The sequence below is a fragment of the Notothenia coriiceps genome, unplaced genomic scaffold (genome assembly GCF_000735185.1).
Source record: "Notothenia coriiceps isolate Sejong01 unplaced genomic scaffold, NC01 NC01_scaffold00037250, whole genome shotgun sequence".
In the NCBI taxonomy this organism is placed as follows: Eukaryota; Metazoa; Chordata; class Actinopteri; order Perciformes; family Nototheniidae; genus Notothenia; species Notothenia coriiceps.
This window is the reverse complement of record NW_011369951.1, coordinates 3,947,828-3,967,604: the sequence shown is the minus strand read 5'-3', so window position 1 is coordinate 3,967,604 and position 19,777 is coordinate 3,947,828. Positions and strand designations below refer to the sequence as shown.

At 41.6% G+C, this 19,777-nt stretch overlaps 1 protein-coding gene across 3 annotated transcripts in view; it reads right to left on the bottom strand.

The window, feature by feature from the left end:
- Positions 1–19,777, bottom strand: part of LOC104966729 (zinc finger protein Aiolos-like) — a 596,491-nt gene that overhangs the window by 241,229 nt on the left and 335,485 nt on the right. The window contains exons 2-5 of one of the 3 annotated variants that reach the window (XM_010795969.1): positions 6,225–6,295; positions 5,089–5,148; positions 4,809–4,916; positions 1,681–2,046 (exon numbers count right to left, since the gene is read on the bottom strand). In XM_010795969.1, coding sequence (XP_010794271.1) covers positions 1,681–2,046; positions 4,809–4,916; positions 5,089–5,134 — 520 coding nt within the window. In that variant the 5' untranslated portion in view covers positions 5,135–5,148; positions 6,225–6,295. Of the gene's footprint in view, positions 1–1,680; positions 2,047–4,808; positions 4,917–5,088; positions 5,149–5,683; positions 5,992–6,224; positions 6,296–19,777 lie in introns of those variants that run through there. The other 2 variants (XM_010795967.1, XM_010795968.1) reach the window with 2 other exon arrangements.

The following is a 19,777-nucleotide window of genomic DNA, read 5'->3' as shown; positions in this document are numbered from 1 at the left end:
AAATCATGAAAACATCTACCTTTTAGCTTAGTGAGACAATGTTGCCAGGATGTGGACAGTTGAATCGCAATATCTTCAAGTCTTTTAGTGGTTCCCAGATTCCACAAAACTAGTGTTCAGATCCCAAGCTCCCTTTCTCTGGAACCAACTTCCTGTTTTTATTAGGGAGGCAGACAGTGTCCACGATATTAAGAGTGTGTTGAAGCCTCTCCTGTTTAATAAAGCCTATATCATGTTTTTTATAATTGACACTGTCAACTATGTTTTGTATTCTGTAAAGCCCACTGAGACAAATGTGTTTTGTGATATTGCGGTATATAAATCAACTTTGATTTGATATCTTCTGGTCATGTGTAAAAGTACAGGCATTTTCGCTCAGGGTTATTCAGATTCATGGAGAAATGTTAAGTTATAAGAGTACCTGTGACTCGTATACTTGAAAAGGAACTCGGGGGTAAAAAGGCCATCACAAGTGTTTAGAAGAAATGTATACTATGGAAAGACTGACATACAATCTAAGGAATAAAGCAGAGATCTGTGGACAACGCACGGACTGTATACAAGTACAAAAAAAGGCTGTAAATGTGGAGTAGTGTGGCCCCCTGTTTTATCTATTCTGTTATTCTTTTCAGTTTCCATGTATTTGTGAGTGTTATGCGTTTGTCAGTTGAAAAATAAAGATTTCTTGTAAATGATCTGTTGCTGCAGAAACACTAAGCTGGTGTTTACAACTTCCCTCAAGTGGAAATGTTCTGATACCAGATGTTGATATTCGTAGAAATTCAGTTTTGTCCTTTAGCTATCAACCCTTTACTTGTTCCTATTATAACAGTGAATTGCAAAAAAACGCAGAATCATTCACCATCTTTGAAAAGGGAACAAGGCAACATTACCTTGATTGTTAGAAACCCAGAAACAATGTTCTCACGACTCAAACCACTCCAAGCACATCGTGCACTCACCTCCTCAGATCCATCTGACGGCGGCATTATTGAACGAGTCAACTCTACTCATCGTTTGACTGACTGATGAGTCGACTGTCAATACACGACGTGTGTCTGACAATAACTCCATATCTCTCCACAGTGACACATATTCCTTCATGAGGGTGGACAGTCGGCTGACCATGACAGAAAATGTAAGAAAACTGTATTTTTGTTTAATAAATCAGGTGTCCACCTACTCCATTAAAAAAAGAAATGTATTTAAAATAAAGAAGAATTAAAGTAGCCTAAATATAAACCATAACGAAAATGTATTCAGTACCTATAATATATCCATCTATAGTTCAAAAATGTATTGTAACACTGTAATCCTGCTAGTAATGAAATGTAACACTAATCTGCTTACTTCTTTTTGAATGTAATTGTAATCAAATACAGATACCTTTTTTTGTAACCTGATTAAGTAATCTGAGCTATAGACTGTTGATGTGTTGATGTATCTGTCCACAAATCACACACTTATTGCCTTATTGCTTCATATTGGGAGGATATTTCACATCCTACAGCTGCAGCCCTGGTTAGGACAGTGCGTCATGCGTGATGCAGACTTCAAAACCTCCATCAACGTCTTGACCTAGTCAACGCCAGCCACTATCTCCCAGTGCTATCAACAGGGTGACGATTGCACAACGGTTGTGTTTGAGGTCAGGTGCTGGGGCTGTGTTCCTGTGCTTACCCGTGTGGCTGCGCTTGTGCACCAGCAGAACGTTGATGCTGACGCAGGACAGGCCACAGATGTCACAGTTGAGCTTGCCGGCTGCAGGGATGCGGGGGGCCACAGCTCCAGGCACGTAGGTCCCTTCTGCTGCGTGGGCGTCATACCGCGAGTAGTCCACCAGAGACAGGTCCTGGGGCTCGTTAGGGGCGTCCCCTTCGTCCTCCTCGTCCTCGTCCTCCTCAGTCCTCTCCTCGTCGAATCCTTCCTCTGTCCCGTCATCACTGCCCCCCTCTGCTTCCTCTTTCAGCGCAAACAGTCTTTCCTTTTCATCCTTGGGGTACTGCTCCTCATCTTCCATCTCCTCTGCCTCTGTCTTAATCACATCTAAGCGAGGAGGCAGCAAAGAGTAGAGACATTTGATGAAAACAGTAAACGCACATGAAGTGATTGATTTAAGGAGTCATGTACATACACTTGTTTTTTACTTCCAAATAAGGCACTGAATGAGCTCTGAACTCCAACCAGAATGCAAACTGCCGCTGTCACATCTCCACTTCTACATTTGTATTTATAGTCGATATGTTGATAATAGCACTAGCACGTCTCCAGAGTGTGGGTAGCTTAATTTGGGCCGACGTATAGTGTCACAAAAGAGATTCAGAAGATGTGTGCTCGAGATAAGGGGAAGGCATTTCCTCTGAAGACAGAAAGTAGAACCAGGGCAGGAGAGAGAGCAGCAGGCGCCTCACGCAGACAACACCAATCCCTGATCTGCTTTTAGAAACAACATTTCACATTGATTGTATCACAGATGCTGAAAAACGTTCCAAATCAAACTTTATCCGCACCAAAGTTGATCCCTTTTTTCTTCCATCAGCAGGCAAAGCGTTACATTTTCTTCATTCATAAGTGTTTCTTGACCTACTGTTGGACAGAGGTGAGAGGTAACTAAGTACATTTACTCAAGTACTGTACTTCCATTTTGAGATGAATGTACTTTACCTTAGTACTTCCATTGTTGTACTTCTACCCCACTACAATTCAGAGGTACATGGTGTACTTCTACTCCCCTACATGTATTTAATACCTTTAGTTACTTTACAGATGTGGATGAATGATGTGAAATATAATCAAGTGTTAAATCAGACTTTAGTTCCACCTGGAGTAAATTCACAAGCTACCCTGCAGTATACAAAGTCATTCAAACTAGCTGCACCTTTACCAGCTTTGAGAACACTTTCATGATCAATCATTATAAAACATATCATATCTATTATTCTGAAATGGACCAATCTGCACAATGACTACTTTTACTGTCGCTACTTTCACTATATTTTGATGATAATACTTTTATACTTTTACTTGAGGAACATTTTGAATGCAGGACTTTTACTGTAACAGAGTATTCCTACACTCTGGTACTTCTACTTTTACTCAAGTACAAGATCTAAGTACTTCTACTTCTACTTTTACTCAAGTACAACATCTGAGTACTTCTCCCACCCTGCTGCTCTCAGGCTGCATGACCCCTCACCCAGCCTGTTGCTGGCTCTCTCAGCTCCATCCATAAACCACAGTGTGGTCGGTGGTGGCTGGTGATGAGCTGAAGATCAGCGCCTTGTATTGTGGAAAGCGCTCAGAGGTGCTATGGAAACTTTGCACACACAGAGCTCGGGGGGCCCGATATAGAGTCCAGGGTCTGAGAGCAGTGAACCGCAGGCTGCGCAGCGACGTTGAGCAGGGCTTTAGGAAGCACCCAGTGGGGCAGAGAGGTGGCAGAAATAAAAAGGACAAATAAGAGCAACAAGTCTAGGTATAAACGTATTACACTCAGAACATTGTGTGAAACAAAGTGGTCACAGTTTAGAAATGAGTATTTAATAGTAACTCTGTTTTCATTTGTATCTTATTCACATGTTTAGATAGCATCTATCTCTGCTTTTTACTTGTACCATTCTCTTGCACTATTTAATTTATACTTTTACATTCACAATTTTAAATAATTTTGATGTCTTAAATATTGCATGTAGCATTGTATGAGGAGCCTAGGACTTAAAAATGTCATTGCCAACAATTGTGCCGTAGTTACTATGCATATGACAATAAAGCCTTTGAATCTGGAATTTAATCTTTGAAAAGTAGTCCTTCATGGTGTGAGGTTTGTATGCGAAGAAATGCCCATAATATGTAGCATATTACATTATATAATTAGGATGTATGCTTTATCATCAAATACATGACACTGCAGTGAGGAAGTTCAACATTAGATACAATAAAGTACCCAGCCAAATTGAAATAAACAACCCTCTATACGGCTGACAGCCTTGTAATGGAAAGCTTTCAAAGTGAAATAGTCCAAAAATGTAGGTGAAACATTTTTTTTTTACACTTATATATTTGATTTCAAAGGCGCACATTCAAGGTAGTTACATTTATATTATATATCACAGCTAATCATTTATTTTGAGGAACACGGAATAGAAAATGTTTGTAGTAATTGAAAAAGTTGAAAGAGGCCCCTTGGCGCCCTAAGCTATTGCCTACTTATGATTTAAGGTAAAGCTGCCTATATAGACACTGGTCTTCTTTTACTGCTGTAACTCCATACTTATAGTGTTTAAAGTGTTAAATAGAGCCATTTTCTAATTGCTTTGCATTGAATGAACCCCCATGCTGAAAAGTATATGAGTATTTAAGTATTTACTTTTACCCCAGGATAACTAGGGCAACTGAGAGCTTAATGACTCCTCTCCTGTCTATCCGGTTGGATCATACAAATGCTTTTTACTTTAAGATCCTGTCCATAATGTGTAATCTCTCTCTAGTTGATCATAAGGAATTGCATTTGTCTTAGATTAAAACGATCTTTTTCCATTTTTAATTGAAGTCAAATGAAATTCTTTGTAAAGGAATAGCCCATTAATGCACCGCGGCCAAAAACAGGAACATTTTGTATTTATTCTGCTCGACTATTATCTTTAACAAACAGCAGCATTTATTCTCAGGGTTTATATCAGCTCCTCACAAAGATGCTAGACGGTGTTAGCTTGATGGCTAAAATACTAATTGTGTGTGTGTGTGTGTGTGTGTGTGTGTGTGTGTGTGTGTGTGTGTGTGTGTGTGTGGGTGGGTGGGGGGTTACTTACGTGGATCCGTCACACCTTCAGCACCCTGCATTCCATTCTCACTGAATGACTGATCTTCCCTCTCTTCTTCCTCCTGTGGCTTCACATCTGCAACATCACTGCAAACCTCTGCAGAGTGACACATGCAGGCGCTTCGTGTTACTTTTTGTTTCATTGGGACAACTTCAGTCAACTACAGAGCTCTGTTACAATAATGGAATGTTAAAGTCAGTGATGGCTGGACGATGGCAGCCTGATCACGTTCACATCACACTTCATGAAGACAAGGAGACGCACTCACCCATCCCGCTGCCCTCGGTAAACTCAGGGTCCTTCTCTGTGTTCATGATGAAGAAAGGTTCTGTGGAGTAATGACACTATTTGGTTAATAAGATCAGATTACTACCAAATTACCAAATTGCAAGAATACCTTGTTACAAGTAAAGATACATTCCAGAATCATGTATATTATACTTTATATTACTGGACTATGATTATTGATGCATTATTGTGTCTCTCACAGCTAGTAAATGTGGAGCCAATGTTAATGACTTTATTCACAGCTGCTAGATATTGTAACTATTAAATATATGTCAGTCTTTATCTAATAATTGATTTACTACAATGTTGGCTTCTAAACTTTAGTGGAGTAGAAGTATAAAGTGGCATCACAAGAAAATGTTCAGGTCAACTACAAGTACCTCAATATTGTACTCGAGTTAATGTACTTTGTTACTTTCCACCACTTAATAAAATATAGTTTAATTAGATTAAAACAGTTCCTTCTTATGGTGTTTTCCTAACTACATCTATATGACTTTAAAACTATAAGAACTTTGTATTTCACAAATTGATACTAAAATATCTTCTGGCCACTATTAAAAAGGCTCCCTTACTATTTCTACAAAGCATGTGAAGAAATAGAAGCAGTGGTTGCATCTTGTGTTCCTGTTGGTTGGACGGCATAAAAAGAAGTTTATAAAAAAGCAATGAGGGTAAAAGCCCACGGTTGATTGCTCGACCCTGTCACTACATTTAGCCTGATGAGAACGAGATGATGTTCACTGCACATGCACTTCCTGCCGGGTCTGAACATAGGAGCATGTGTGAAAGTCGCTTTCAGCGGCAACACACAGCGACTTTGAACAAAAAAGCCACTTTAAAAACCTTGAGTCAGTTTTCATGAACCATTACGAATCCCAGCATATGAATACTTTACAATTTATATTACACATTTAAAAGGAATAAAAATGGCAAAGAAACATAGATTCTATACTTTTGAGAACTACTCAAACATCATTCAGTGAAGAAAACACATCAATAACAAACTTTTTTATACCTCAAAATAACATTTAGAAAACGCTTATCTACACTTTTTTGATATTATAGTTTGTTGGAATATAGCAGTAAGTTTGAGTAAGGATGAAAGGATCTGACCTGCGTTGGCTCAGCACCCGGAGGAGACTGCTCTGGCAGGAGGAGATTCCACGCTCCGCCACTGGACTTCTCTGAATATGGAATATACGCAACGTCACTACGGTGAATTTTGGAGACAACCCTTAAAGGAACATGAACTTATTTTGAATGCAACAAAGACAGAACGAAACATGTTAAAATAGCCACATCAAGGATTCAGATTCTCCCTTACTATTTCTATGATAAAAACCTATAGATTCCTTTCTCTTCCTACACAGTCGCGTCTATAACAGCGTGAGTTTATGAGTGAAACAAAGAGCTGGTTATGAGTTCTTTATCAGTTCAGGCACATGGTTCCTTACCTGTTTCCATTCAAAGAGCTATCACTCCATCTTGTGGCCAAACTAGAAAGCTACTTTCCAACTGTTCTCTCTAAAATAGTGTCTTTCGTCAAAAGCATCTGCCACATACAGTACATGTACTGTTTTATTGTATTTGACCCATATTTAAAGGGACACATTGTGATCAACAAGCTCTTTTACAAGGGCGACCTGGCCAGGATAACGGTATAAGAAGTTATAGCAATAATAACCAAAAAAAAGAAATACGTTGTGCAAATGTGTGATGGCAGTCTATCCATAAAGGCTTTACAATAAGTAGTAATGACTAACAGAGGCATACCAGCCCGGATGTAAAGAGCACAATGATAAGTTGAGCTCATAGGACTGGATTGTACATCACTTTTTGTAATTGGCACTTTCTTGATGTTGTGAGTGGATGTAGGTTAACACTTCATTCATCAGGTGGGCCCCCTCCTCCACTCTTACCCTTTCCTCTTGATCACCTTGCAGATCAGTAGGGATCCTTTTCTTAATCACAGTTTTTTAGACAGTTGCTGCTCGGTCTGCAGCCTCAGAGGGTCTGTTCTCTAAAGGCCCAGATACACCGGCCCGAAATCGGCAGTAAATGGGAGTCGGGCCGAACATGAGCGTGGGCACGCCCTATTCGGAGTGGTGTGCGCTGCACCGTCGGGTCTTTTCTGCCGACCTGACGCCTTTTCTTGCCGATTCAACATGTTGACATCGGCGTCGGGAAACACCACCGGAAGTCGGACAAAGGGATAACACTGATTGGCTGTTCAGCTAGCGAATCAGTGCATGAGAAGCGTTAACGGAAGTGAGGGAGGTAAACAAATGATTTAAAATGGAAGATGGAACACACACGGACGGCTATTTCACCTCATCGGTTTATAGAGCTCCTGTTCGTTCATGTTTTCAATGGACGAGAGTGAAAATGGAAAGAAAAACGCTATTTGTTGTTTGTTTATATCACGGAGTCTGTTCTTCTTCTCTGTCTTCNCAAAGTTAAAAGAACAGGAAATGTAAAATTTAATAAAGTGTCTGGAGGCGGGATGTAACTCTCAGGATAAACCCTGTAGTCGAAGTGCAACCTTATGGGCCAAACGCCTGTTTTATGGTCCCATCATCTTTGCAATGATTTCCTAAGGGAGACACTGTATTTTAAGTAGTATTCCAGAGCAAGATGCCTCTGGGAACGGAATATATTATGCGCTAGCTTATAATGAGGGAAATGGACACAGTGTTCAGTTGGCTACATTTCCACTTAATTCATTCCACTTTAAGTGCTCATCGCAGCGCAGAAAATCCTAAGAGCACAGTTAGGTTCAGCTGAACATACAAACATTACATATTTTAGTAGAGCCGTCAATTCATGCAAATACACGAAGACGATTTTCTAAATACTAATTGAACAGACATCACACAAGGGGGCGGTTCAGCGCTGATACCATACAAACCACAAAGCTAAAAGCTTCCTATAAAATAAATACTGTCTGACAAATAATGAAACAATGCGTTCTGATCTGAGTTCCTTTTTTTTTACTAGAGAAAGCAACTTTCTCCTTATTAGCTACTTGGATTTGGCAACATTTCCTATACTGTTGACCATCATGCTTCTCTACTCTAAAAGGAACAATGGGTAACGTAATGCTGTGACAAAAGGATTAGCAACAGCTGAGCGTATCATGCAAATGGACTCAGCGTATATTATTGGCGAAGCGCATAAGTCCTCTGCACTGTCTCCTGGGAGTTGATTCGAACCTAGAGTGCTGAGGCCTGCATGCGAGTGAATTACAACACCCTCTGTGCACAAATTTTTAATGATGAGCCTTCTGCAGGCGTAGAGCGGCTGTTGACCTGGTGGGCGTTTTGGAAGCAGAGGGCTCTTATGGTAATTATCAGGACAGAAGATCTGGAGGACATTCTTGTTTTTCTTCATACGCAGACAACCAAAAAGGCTTGCTTTCTCTGGCAAACGAATCCGAGCAGCTTTTTAGGCTAGTTCTTCCTTTGTATTCCCTCTGTGAAATCATCTGGTTTCTATTTCTTCACGGCAGATTTTGAGACTGCAATTCAGGTCTGGGGCAGTTTTTTAAATCGCTTTACCATATACATGTCATTCACGCCCATTCATATGTTTCAGTCAGAGCAAGTAGTACTTTACTCTAAGGCACCTTTGACATTCACGACACTTCACAATCCATTGGTCAATGCCATGGTGAGCAACTCGCGGGTTGATGTCATCTAATACCAAAGAGGATACATCGACATGAAAACAGACTGCAATAGGACTGCGGGATGCTAATCCAAAGGTCTTGGTTTGCATAGAGAGCATATCCTGCAGTCTACAGTCAAAAGCATCACTTGAGCTTGTCCAGTTTTGAAGAGCAGCACACTGGCCTGCCTTCAGCTGCCTTGTGGCTCAACACCTTTGGCAGTGTTCATATCAGGTGTTCCTCTGCCTGCTGGTTCCTTGGTGATAGTCTGCTTGGCCAGTAAAATGCCTTTCTGTCCTCATGACTCTCTCTTCAACGAGGTCCAGACTCACAGTTTCCTGCAGTGAGCAGCTTTGTTGTTCTGATTCCAACCCAGATTGATCTTTTCGATTAATTCCCTGCTCCAAGGAACTAGATGTGTGATTTTGCCTCCCTACAATTGTTTATAGCTCCACTGGAGAACACATTGCGACCACATAAAACACCAAGGTCCATTGGAAAGAGACACGGCGACTTTTCCTCTTGTGTTTCTTAGTCGCTTCTTCCTTTTCTTTCGTGTAACGTCAGAGGTCCGCACTCGGTGTCGTTTTAGCCATGCCCGCATCTCTTGGGTCCTAACGTCGAAGAAGGCTGGCTTCCGAGGGTGGTCTATATAAAGGGCAGGTGGGTGATTTGGGCAGTCTGTTCAGCCGTCACCCACACTCGCATGCAGCAACTGTCTGCAGGCCCCACTTCTTCATTGATGTTCTGAAGCGACCGAGACCCAGTTCGTAGACGGTTTAGTGTGGTCCATCATTGCCGGCGTGGTAGGTCGGTCCTCCTCATATGGCGCCAACTCCTGGGTTACCCAGATGTAGCGATGGATGCGGGAGGGGTCCGGCTTTCTCTACACTCCTGCTTCCAAGCAGGCCGCCAACCATTGCATCTCTGGAGAGGGTGCTCAGAGGTGGAATTGAGCATCTCTTGATAATAGTTGCTGTTCCTGTGGGTTTATGATGCTGCTTGTGGTGGAGATTTGGATGAATACTCATGCCTACATTACTTGTTTTAATTATCTCACTTAAACAAAGACTTTAAAAACTTAAATCCTTCATAGTGATGAGGTGTGTGTTTGTGAGTTGACTCGCATGCATTCTACATTAGTGTTTTACTTGGCAAGCAGCTATCATGATCAGACCATGTCTTCAAAAGGAAAGCTTTCCATAATATTCAAGGATTCTTTCTGTCCCTTTTAAAATTATATCATCATTTCTTTGGTAATCCAACCAAAGGAAATGAAACCTTCTCGAATGAATAACTTTCAATAGTACACTTCTTTGAAAGGAAAAGCATGAACTAGTTAGTATCAGAAATATAACAGCCCTCACAGCCTCACAGCTGGCAGTTAGCTGTGAGGTTTGTTTCCTGGCTGGGAATCCGTGTTCCAACAAATCGAATACGCTCCCAGTGTGAAGAGAAACTTCGGATGAAAGCCTCCACTAATCTGTGTTTTGTTGAAAACAAAACACAAGCTATTTGTTTTACCGTCTTAGGCCCTATTTTTGTCCTCAATCTCCCCTTTAAGGAGATATAAAAAAAGACAAAATAATGAAAAGCAGTGTCAACAAGAAAAGTCGAGGAGGGTGAAGGGAGAGAATGAGAAGCAGCAGACGCTGAAGGGGCCCGAGCGCTCTGCAGGAGGTGAAGAGGCACGTTGACTGCAGCCCTCTCATTATAAAGGGTCATTAGTGTTTCCCCTCCTCTGATTAATAACATCATTTAGATCAAAAGGCAACTTAACACAAGACCTCTGAATGATAGTTTAGAGACAACAAGGTCATCAGAGAGGCAGCTCTCTCACTGCAGCCAACACAACGTAACACTCTTTAATGGAGCTGCACAATCAATCCAAACATAATGGCAATGCTAGTGCAATATGCAAATCACAGCAATATGTTACAGATATGTCTAAATATTATTCTGGGATAAGTATTGTGTGTTGCATGTACAGTAGGTGTCACGGCCTACAAATCATATTCTACGGACTTCATCAAATGTCTCTTTTTGTTACAGATCATTTTCAAAATTCACACCAGGATCAGTTTCCAATATGTCTCTTATTAATTATGATAATTATGCAAAAATGATCAATCCCTCCAAAGCCATGAATCATATTTGCATTAGCAATATCAGTCAAAATTATCCCAATTAGTTTGTTCTTTTTAAATCGTGCAGCCCTAACAGCTTTTATGAAAAGTATTTTAGACATTGACGTCTTAAATCAGAATCAGAAACAGGTTTATTACCAGGTACGCGGAATTGGTGTCGTGATGCATACATAAAAGTAAAACAAGAATTAAAAACACAGGTAGAGAACTAGAAAAATATAAAAAATTATAAAAAATATAGTAAAATATAACAGTATTTACATAGAAATGGAATAAGAAGGAATACAATATGGATTACAAATCTAAACATACAGCTTCAAAACTGACCAAATATTTGACGAGAAAGCAGCCGACAGCTCTCAGTATGGAGAGAAATAACAGATATGAAGTGCTTTAATAATCTGATGTGAAACCAGCCACCAATGAAAAAACATCTAAAAGCAGTTTCTCACCTCACTTCAGTTTGATTATTTAATCAATTCCACCTTTTCCTCTTCTCTCTTTGTCTACATTTCATAAACCTGGCGACCAATTTGACTCTCCCTCTCATCCAGCAGCCCACCTGGCGCACTTGGAGTTGTAATCTCTCCTCTCGGCAGTGTTCATTACGCGTGTAATTGTCCTGTTTCTTTAGTGTCTGACTCTGCCTTCAGCTCAGAGAGCAGAGCTGCAGCCGGTCTTAATGACAGCAGAGAAGAGCCTCACTGACAAAACAACTGTTTTATTCATGACTTATAACTTAAAGTATTCATTGTGGAAGTATGGGACACTATGCAACCTCCAATCAAACTGAGAAATTGATAACAAGTCATATAAAATATTGTTATGAATGTGTTGTGGTGCTGCGGGTAAGTCCCAGCTAACATCTGTTCTATAAATGAAATATTCCTATGAAATAATCATCTTGAAAAAAAAGATATTGTGAATAATATTCATAATTCAAAATCCCCTACTGTGTATATAAATTAGACAAATATAATCGCAATTAAGTTATTATTTCCAAGTTATCCAGCACTACTTCCCCACTCTGTAAACTTAAAGAGCCTCTGCCCTCAGACACGATTCTCGGACTAAAGTTTAAACTGAGACGAACTTTGAACTAGATCTGTTCCACTGAAATTACAAGGTTACTTGTTCTTTGAAGTCTGGCTCACAGATCGTTTAATTAAAAAACCGGGTAAAACCACGCAGATCTGCCGGTCAGCAATAAAACGGCAGAGAGTCCGCCGAGACGAGAGCTCTCCTCCGCATTTGCAATATGAGCTGCCAGCTGCCGGCGCCATGCTGCGCTCACCTGAGACTCAGATCAAGGTGGAGAGGAAGAGGGAGGGAGTGAAACTGTAAGACACTCATTCAGGTAAAAAGAGATAGAACCACACTGTGATGCAGCATGTGGAGGAAACCCCTTCGTACTGGAGTAAAGCTGCCTTATGCGTCTGAAAACATTCATTAAGCCTGCGTCAAATCTACCCCCAAGAGGTGTGTGTGTGTGTGTGTGTGTGTGTGTGTGTGTGTGTGTGTGTGTGTGTGTGTGTGTGTGTGTGTGTGTGTGTGTGTGTGTGTGTGATGCCTGCAGGAAGATACCCCCTGCTTTTCATATTGCAGTGGTGATGTAATTCTGCGATGTTCACTTCCCCACGGGCAAACATTCTCTACTAAATTAAACGGACTGACTAATGATTGATTCAAATTACCTGCAGAGATGTAAGCGCATTCTATTGTTTCAATTTTGTTTGAGTTTCTATTTCACTTAAAGGCAGCAGGTTGTAATCAATAGAGGAAGTCAGATTGTGTTTGTGAATCCATTGCTGTAGCATTTTCACCTTGGGCGGTTGGAAACATCAGGTTTGTTTACTCTTCAGGAAGAGCTGTAAGTGGCTGAGATAAAGAATAGATATATTAGATTACATGGCATTTAGCTTTTATCCAAATCGATGTGCATACACTTATACCATGGACATGTCTACAAGTTATTAATCACTATTTAATGTTTCTTCTTTTGCTGCTTTCTTGATGATACACTGATCACTGATACAGGTTACACTGTAAGAAGACATTGGCCCACAGTGTATTAAGAATAGTCCAAAGGGAAATGAAGGCTGTAATCTTCTTGCATGTTAAGTGTGAACATATATAAAGTCTTTAGATGCCTATAAACAATCAGAAGAGCAGCTGTAATCTTACTGAAGCAGCTATCTATGTTTCAACATCTATTATTCTGCTCTTCATGCACATCTTTGTACAGGACACACATCTAAAGCATCAGACAATCCCTTGTTGTAGGATCCAGTTTTCTGACATGATACGAGGCTTAAGTCCACTCCTTCTTCATTTAACTGAATATTCTCCAAACTGAATTGTCAGACTCGATACTAAGTCCCCTTAAATGAAATGCTGGGATGTAGATTCCCCTCAATAAAGAAAAAAAATAAAGAAAAAAAATACGTCTGTGAATAAAATAATTTAAGCACAGAAGACCAGAAAATTCAAAGAGTTACAGCAAAGGGGGAACGGGCAGATATAAAATGATAACATTAGTAGAAAACATATTAGGCAAGCACACATTTATAAGATAAACCAAAAAAGTACACCTCCATGGTAAGAAATAAGTAGCATCATTGTAAAATAAGTTAGTGAACATATTCAGATGTTGAAGTACCGCTCTTCAACAATAGTTTAACAGTCTGAATCAGTGGAGTAGCCATTATTATAACAGTTTGTTATAGTTTGTATTTGTTTGATGGTCTTCCGTTGTGATTAAATAAAACAAAAAAGCTTGCAACTGGAGCTTTATTCTTATATTTCTTTGTAAATTATTTCCAAAGATCAACTCTTACACTCAAAAAATAAATAAAAACATGTTATTTCTACGTTATTGTCCCTCCTGCTGAGTACAGCCTGGTGTCCAGACGGGGTCAGATCTCCAGTTCAATCAGGAGAGACGTGATGTATGGAATACATGTTTATTATCGGGTCACATTATATAAATGAAACATAATGATGACAGATTATAACAGTGAAGAAAATGGTGTTTGGCGATTAGGCCCAGGTTTTGTAGGATATCATTCGGGAAGGGAAAGAACCGTTTCCGATGAACCCCCTAGGTCTAGAGTCTAGACACTGGTGGTGGTGATAAGTGGTTAGGTCCGGTTGGAAGGGAGAAGGTTAAGCTTGGCCCTGAGTTGGATGCAGGAGGCGAAGGGGTGGAGGAGGGTTGCGCGTTGACACCTGGAAGACAGCTGATGGAAAAGGGGAGAGCATATATAGAGGGATTAACAGGTGCAATAATTAGGCTTGTGAATGGAGGGAAGTGATAGGTTAGCTTGAGGAGTGGCGCTCCCTATCAATTAGTGAAGGGAGCGAGTATTGCCATGACGTGCAATACGAAGTGATAGGTCTTCCTGCCTGAACTTGCGCTGAGCTTCATTTCTTTCACACCGACACAATGCATGCTTTGGCTCATCAGAGAAATGCCTTAGATTTGACCTTGATAAAGACAATCGAGACACAAAGGGGTAATAATACATGTGTGATCCCCTGAGGAGCCGGGGATACCTGGAAGGCTGATGCGTCGGACAAAAACAACCTCCATTCCTCTCCTCTCTTTCATTCGGCCCTCGCTGAATACGCTACAGCGGGTTGAATATCCCTAATATCTGTCTTTTCTTTGTTCCCTCTCACAAACTGTCTCCTTTAACTTTCTCTGCCTGTGTAGCTTGCTCTCAGTTAAAAGCCATTTCTCCTGACAGCAGTTTGAAAGTATTGCACGTCTCTGTTGTCTCTTTGAGGTCCGGTATATGATGATTAGAGTCCTAGTAGGAAGTGTTTCACATTGACATGCAGCCCGACATCTAAAGTACAAAAAAAAAAGCCATCATTCAGACGTGCAGTGTAGAAAAAAAGTATTTTGTGACGGGTCTCTATTTGTAGCGTTTAAATCTCCACAGGCACACTTTGAATTTACAAATGGGCGCCACACCGTTTAAGTTCAATCAACTGTCTCTCGAGTAAAATAAATGCATAACAACAAGGGATGTGGACAAGCTAACAAATCCTTCTACATTTTAATTCTCTGCACACATACTGAGGCTTTTTGTTATCTGGAGACAAATCCAGATCCAATAACATTATTTCCCTGATGTTAAAATTCTTTTTTGACATCAAGCCTGAGCACCAAGATAAGATAACAATGCAAAAAGGTTTCGTAAAGTTTCATTATGACTTTCAAACTTCATGACTTTTTTTGAAGTCATGTCGATCAACTCTGTCGGTGATGATGAAATTGTAAAAGCCGAAACAATGTCTGACACTTAGGAACATGGTGACATTACAACAACGGTGGTGGCGAAGTCGATAGGGACTTGGCTTGGCAACTGGAAGGTCACCAGTTCAAGTCCCGGCAAGACCAAGTGCTACCGAGGTGTCCCTGAGCAAGGCACCGTTCCCTACACTGTTCCCCGGGCGCCGTTCAAAATGGCAGCCCCACTGCTCCTAACACTAGGATGGGTCAAATGCAGAGAAACAATTTCCCCATGGGGATTAATAAAGTATATCAAACAAAAAAATCAAATCAAACAAAGCCAAAATCATATTTGAACCACTTTTGTTGGACAAGAAACCGAAAGATACGCAAAGTAAGACATGTCAAATGTATTACAGAAAATTGGTCCTAAAGGTGTTACGGAAAATAACATATTTTGGTTATTTGTCGTTTGATCTAATGACAAAGGTTTATGTGTACCCTACTGTTCAGTTCAGGGGAATGATCAGAAAATAGCAGTAATACCAGGAGCGGTTCTATCAACACGTCTCTCATCCTTCAGCGCCAAAACAGCCTCAGCAATTAACACGCTTTCCTTCAATCACCTCAAAGGAGATTCAGTTTCTTTTGTCACATATCAGCCTTTGGATGGAGCTGAAACGAAAGGATTGGATTCAGTTTACCAGGATGTCTCTGTGTGTTTTGGATTAGCATATTTTAGCGAGGTCAAAGCTAAAGGAAGTTTAAGGGGNTAGCCGTCCGTGTGTGTTCCATCTTCCATTTTAAATCATTTGTTTACCTCCCTCACTTCCGTTAACGCTTCTCATGCACTGATTCGCTAGCTGAACAGCCAATCGGCTGTTCAGCTAGCGAATCAGTGCATGAGAAGCGTTAACGGAAGTGAGGGAGGTAAACAAATGATTTAAAATGGAAGATGGAACACACACGGACGGCTATTTCACCTCATCGGTTTATAGAGCTCCTGTTCGTTCATGTTTTCAATGGACGAGAGTGAAAATGGAAAGAAAAACGCTATTTGTTGTTTGTTTATATCACGGAGTCTGTTCTTCTTCTCTGTCTTCCGGTTGTTGCCTCTTTTGAATGATGAATACACACTACCGCCGCCTGCTGGTAAGGAGAGTTATTGCCACTCACGCATACGCAGTTCATACGTGCTCGGCTCGGATTTGCGGTGTGTTCCAGTGCGCGAAGTCGGCAAATACGCAGGAGAGTCCGGCGACGCAACAGTCGGTGTTGGCGTCGGCGACTTCTCAGGGGACTGGCCGGTGTATCTGGGCCTTAACCCCCAGCCCTTTTAGCATTCCTTGTGGTAGATGTGGCTACAAAGCCTCAGCAGCGGGCCTATTCAGGGGGCACCCTTTCCAGACCGGCTGCAATACCTGGGTTCTTCAACCATTTGCGGTCGTATGCTTCATCACCTGCAGCATCCCATTGCACAGTTAATTCGACAATATAAAGGCACCTTTTTGAGGGTGACCACATGATGAGATCTGGCCTGAGATCAGTTGTAATGATCTCCTGTGGAAAGGTGAGCGTCTGGTCCAGGTCAACCTGCATTTTCTAGTCCTGGGCTGCATCTCCTATGTCCTCCTGTCACACAGGCGATGGTGTTTGAGCATCCAGATGATGGTGAAGAGAGGGCAATGGAGGCAGTTCTCCTTCCTTCCAGAATGATTGCCAATTGGCGGAGTACATGGTAGTGCCTCCAGTATATTAGCCTTGGGAAAGCCTTGTTTCACGGCCAGACAGGATATGCCGTATTTGGCTGTGTTTGGCAGGGAGGACATGATGGATCTTCTCCATAACGCCATTATACTATAAAATGGGACGTTATGGCAAGGAACATTTTCTAACCCGAAATTGCTCCCGTTACAAATAACACAGCACAAAATGCACATAATGCGATATACCAGGTGAGACATATGCATGGAGGTAGTTGTCAACACAATTGACTACCTCCATGCTCTCTGTGTCATGGTTTTGGGTTTGGGTTTATGTTGCCATTTTCCACCTTTATTTTGAAAAGTTTTCCTCCTCGTGTTCTGTCTGGTCCTACTTCCTGTGTTCGCCTTCATGTCTTTAGTTTCCCTCCTTTTTTTTTCAAGGATTCAAGGCTTTTATTGTCATTCGTACATAGCTACAGTGTAGTTATGTTGATGAAAATCTTAGGTCCCAGGCTCCTCCAACAGTGCAACACAATAAAACAGATAGAATAGTGCAAGTAAATACAATAAAATAGAATAGAAGTAGTGCCAGAGTCTATATACAAGTGATACACAATGTGTAAGTTGCAAACAGATGAATGTTATGGATGTTCTTAGTTCAGGTGTTTAACAGTCTTATTGCCTGTGGAATAAGAATATATAAATAAACTTTGATTTGATTTGATTTAATGTTTATTTTCTATAACATTATTGGCTGTTCATCTTCACTTAGGGATGTCCTGCCTTTCAAACTCAAACTCCCAGAGGCCATTGCATCGGCCAAGACTCAGAAAGAGCTGGAGGAGGCGGCTCAGCTCGGAGCAGGTACACTCTTTATTCATTTCTTGTTTGAAGTTCTGCAGTAACACACATCTGAAATGACTATACTGCTGTTGTTGCAAGTTTTTATAATGAATCACCTATTTTATTGAAGTATGCAACATATTTTTAGATATATTTCTCACCATTTGTTTAATTAATAACCAGTGGTGTAGTAGGCGTTGGACGCGGGGGTACGCCGTACCCCCACTTATTTGAAGCATGATTTCTTTTTTGAATAGTCTAATAAATCTAAAATCATTGCCAGTGTTATCAGTTGCAAGTGTGTGTTTGTTGTAATAATGACGAAAACATAATAGGCAGATTTCACAGTATTTATAATAAAAACGTAGCTCAAGCATTTATGCAACTTGATTTGAAGCGTGTGTGTGTGAGGGGCAGCACCGTGTGTGTGTAGGGTGACCAGGTGTCCTGCACTGTGCGGGACTGCACACACAGCATTTTTATTATTTGTCCCGCGTCCCACAAATTGAGACTATGTCCCCATTTGAGTGATAGTCGCGCAGAAAGGCCGGATCGGTTCGCTGACAGCCGGCACCGCCCTTTATTATTATATTGTCTAAACTGCATCATGTAAGTTGCGCTGACAGGCGATACAGAGGTTCCCCGCCCCTCCCGTTGACAGTTCACGAGCGCGTCCATAGTGTCTCCTGTCCACCCACCACCCCGTCCACCCAGTAAAAAAATCCCCACTACACCATAGCTGCTCACAATCCAATCAAATCGATATACTGGCAGGGGACTTTAGACACCCGTTTACACTAAGGACGATACGGGTTGTATCCGCATTAGGTTTCTCTTGCGTATAGGCCCTTTCGTTTAAACGAGGCCCGGTAGCAAAAACGATTAGAAATGGACCCCGCAAACGGATTAACGGGTCCAAGTGGATAGATCTTGCAAACGCACGCTTTTGGGGGGGGCCAAACGGCTCTGTGTTTACGGCCCTATACTGACATTTTCTGCGGGCATTTATAAAGGGATATACGCTCAAAAAATTGTGTACCGCAGTTGTCTACCGCAATGTTTGCCGATTATTAAAATACGTAACTGGGACGAGAAAACGTTGCGGTCCTCCACGCAAAACTCTAACCCCAGGGGCATTGGTAACCCCTGGCACGCGTGCCAGCAGCATTGGCCACGCAGCACCGTAACTAGTGGCCACAACTAGGCGGAATAAATGGAATAAGTAAGTATGCAAAATATTTAAATTGTATTTCGGAATCCTGAACGAGACCGCCGCCAGAGCGCGTCTCCCCCGTTACGCGCGGTCCACACAGCGGCGTGCGTTGAAGCTTCAACGCTTCTGCCCATTTCACTTTGAATGGGGTGACTCACGCTTCGCTGAACTGCATTGGGTGGGAGCGTAGCTAACGCCGTTGCTCACGGAAAGCGTCAGCAATCAAATCCCGTTTATTGAAAAATCTGGCCCAGTAACACTGCTAGCCAATCAAAACCGCGTTATGCTGCGGTATGTGAATCACCTGCGTTGCTGTATGATCAGTCTCTGTTCATTCTACCGTGATACAAAACCGAGGAGCCAGCATGAGAAGGTGCAGAGAAGTGGGTGAAATGGTAGGTTCGCCTGTTTAGGCGGAGTATATCCAGTTGTACCTCGTAAACATTGAATGGACAGTTATGCAGGCAAAGGACAGTATTAATAGCACAGGAATGCTAGCATTTTCTTTATGTCGGGGGCGGGAGATTCATGTGCTTGTGTTGGTCTGCGTTCTCCGTGATCCCCCAAGCTTCAGGACCACGCCACCCGCCAAGCGGTCAACGCACGCTGCTGCCGTGGACGCTCCTTAACTTGCAGGAAGGAGCCATGCACGGCAACTCAGCCCACTCTTCCATTGACTCCAGGTGACGTTTCTGCCGCTTCCTCCGTTGGTGCGCAGTGCTGATCGTTCACCACGGGAGGAAAGCATTCACAAATTGCAGTTATCCGTGATAGGAGTTTGTTGTAGTGATTTGCCGCAGTTTTGTGGTTAGTAATGATTCTTGTGTTGTGTTCTGTTCTTCTATTTAGT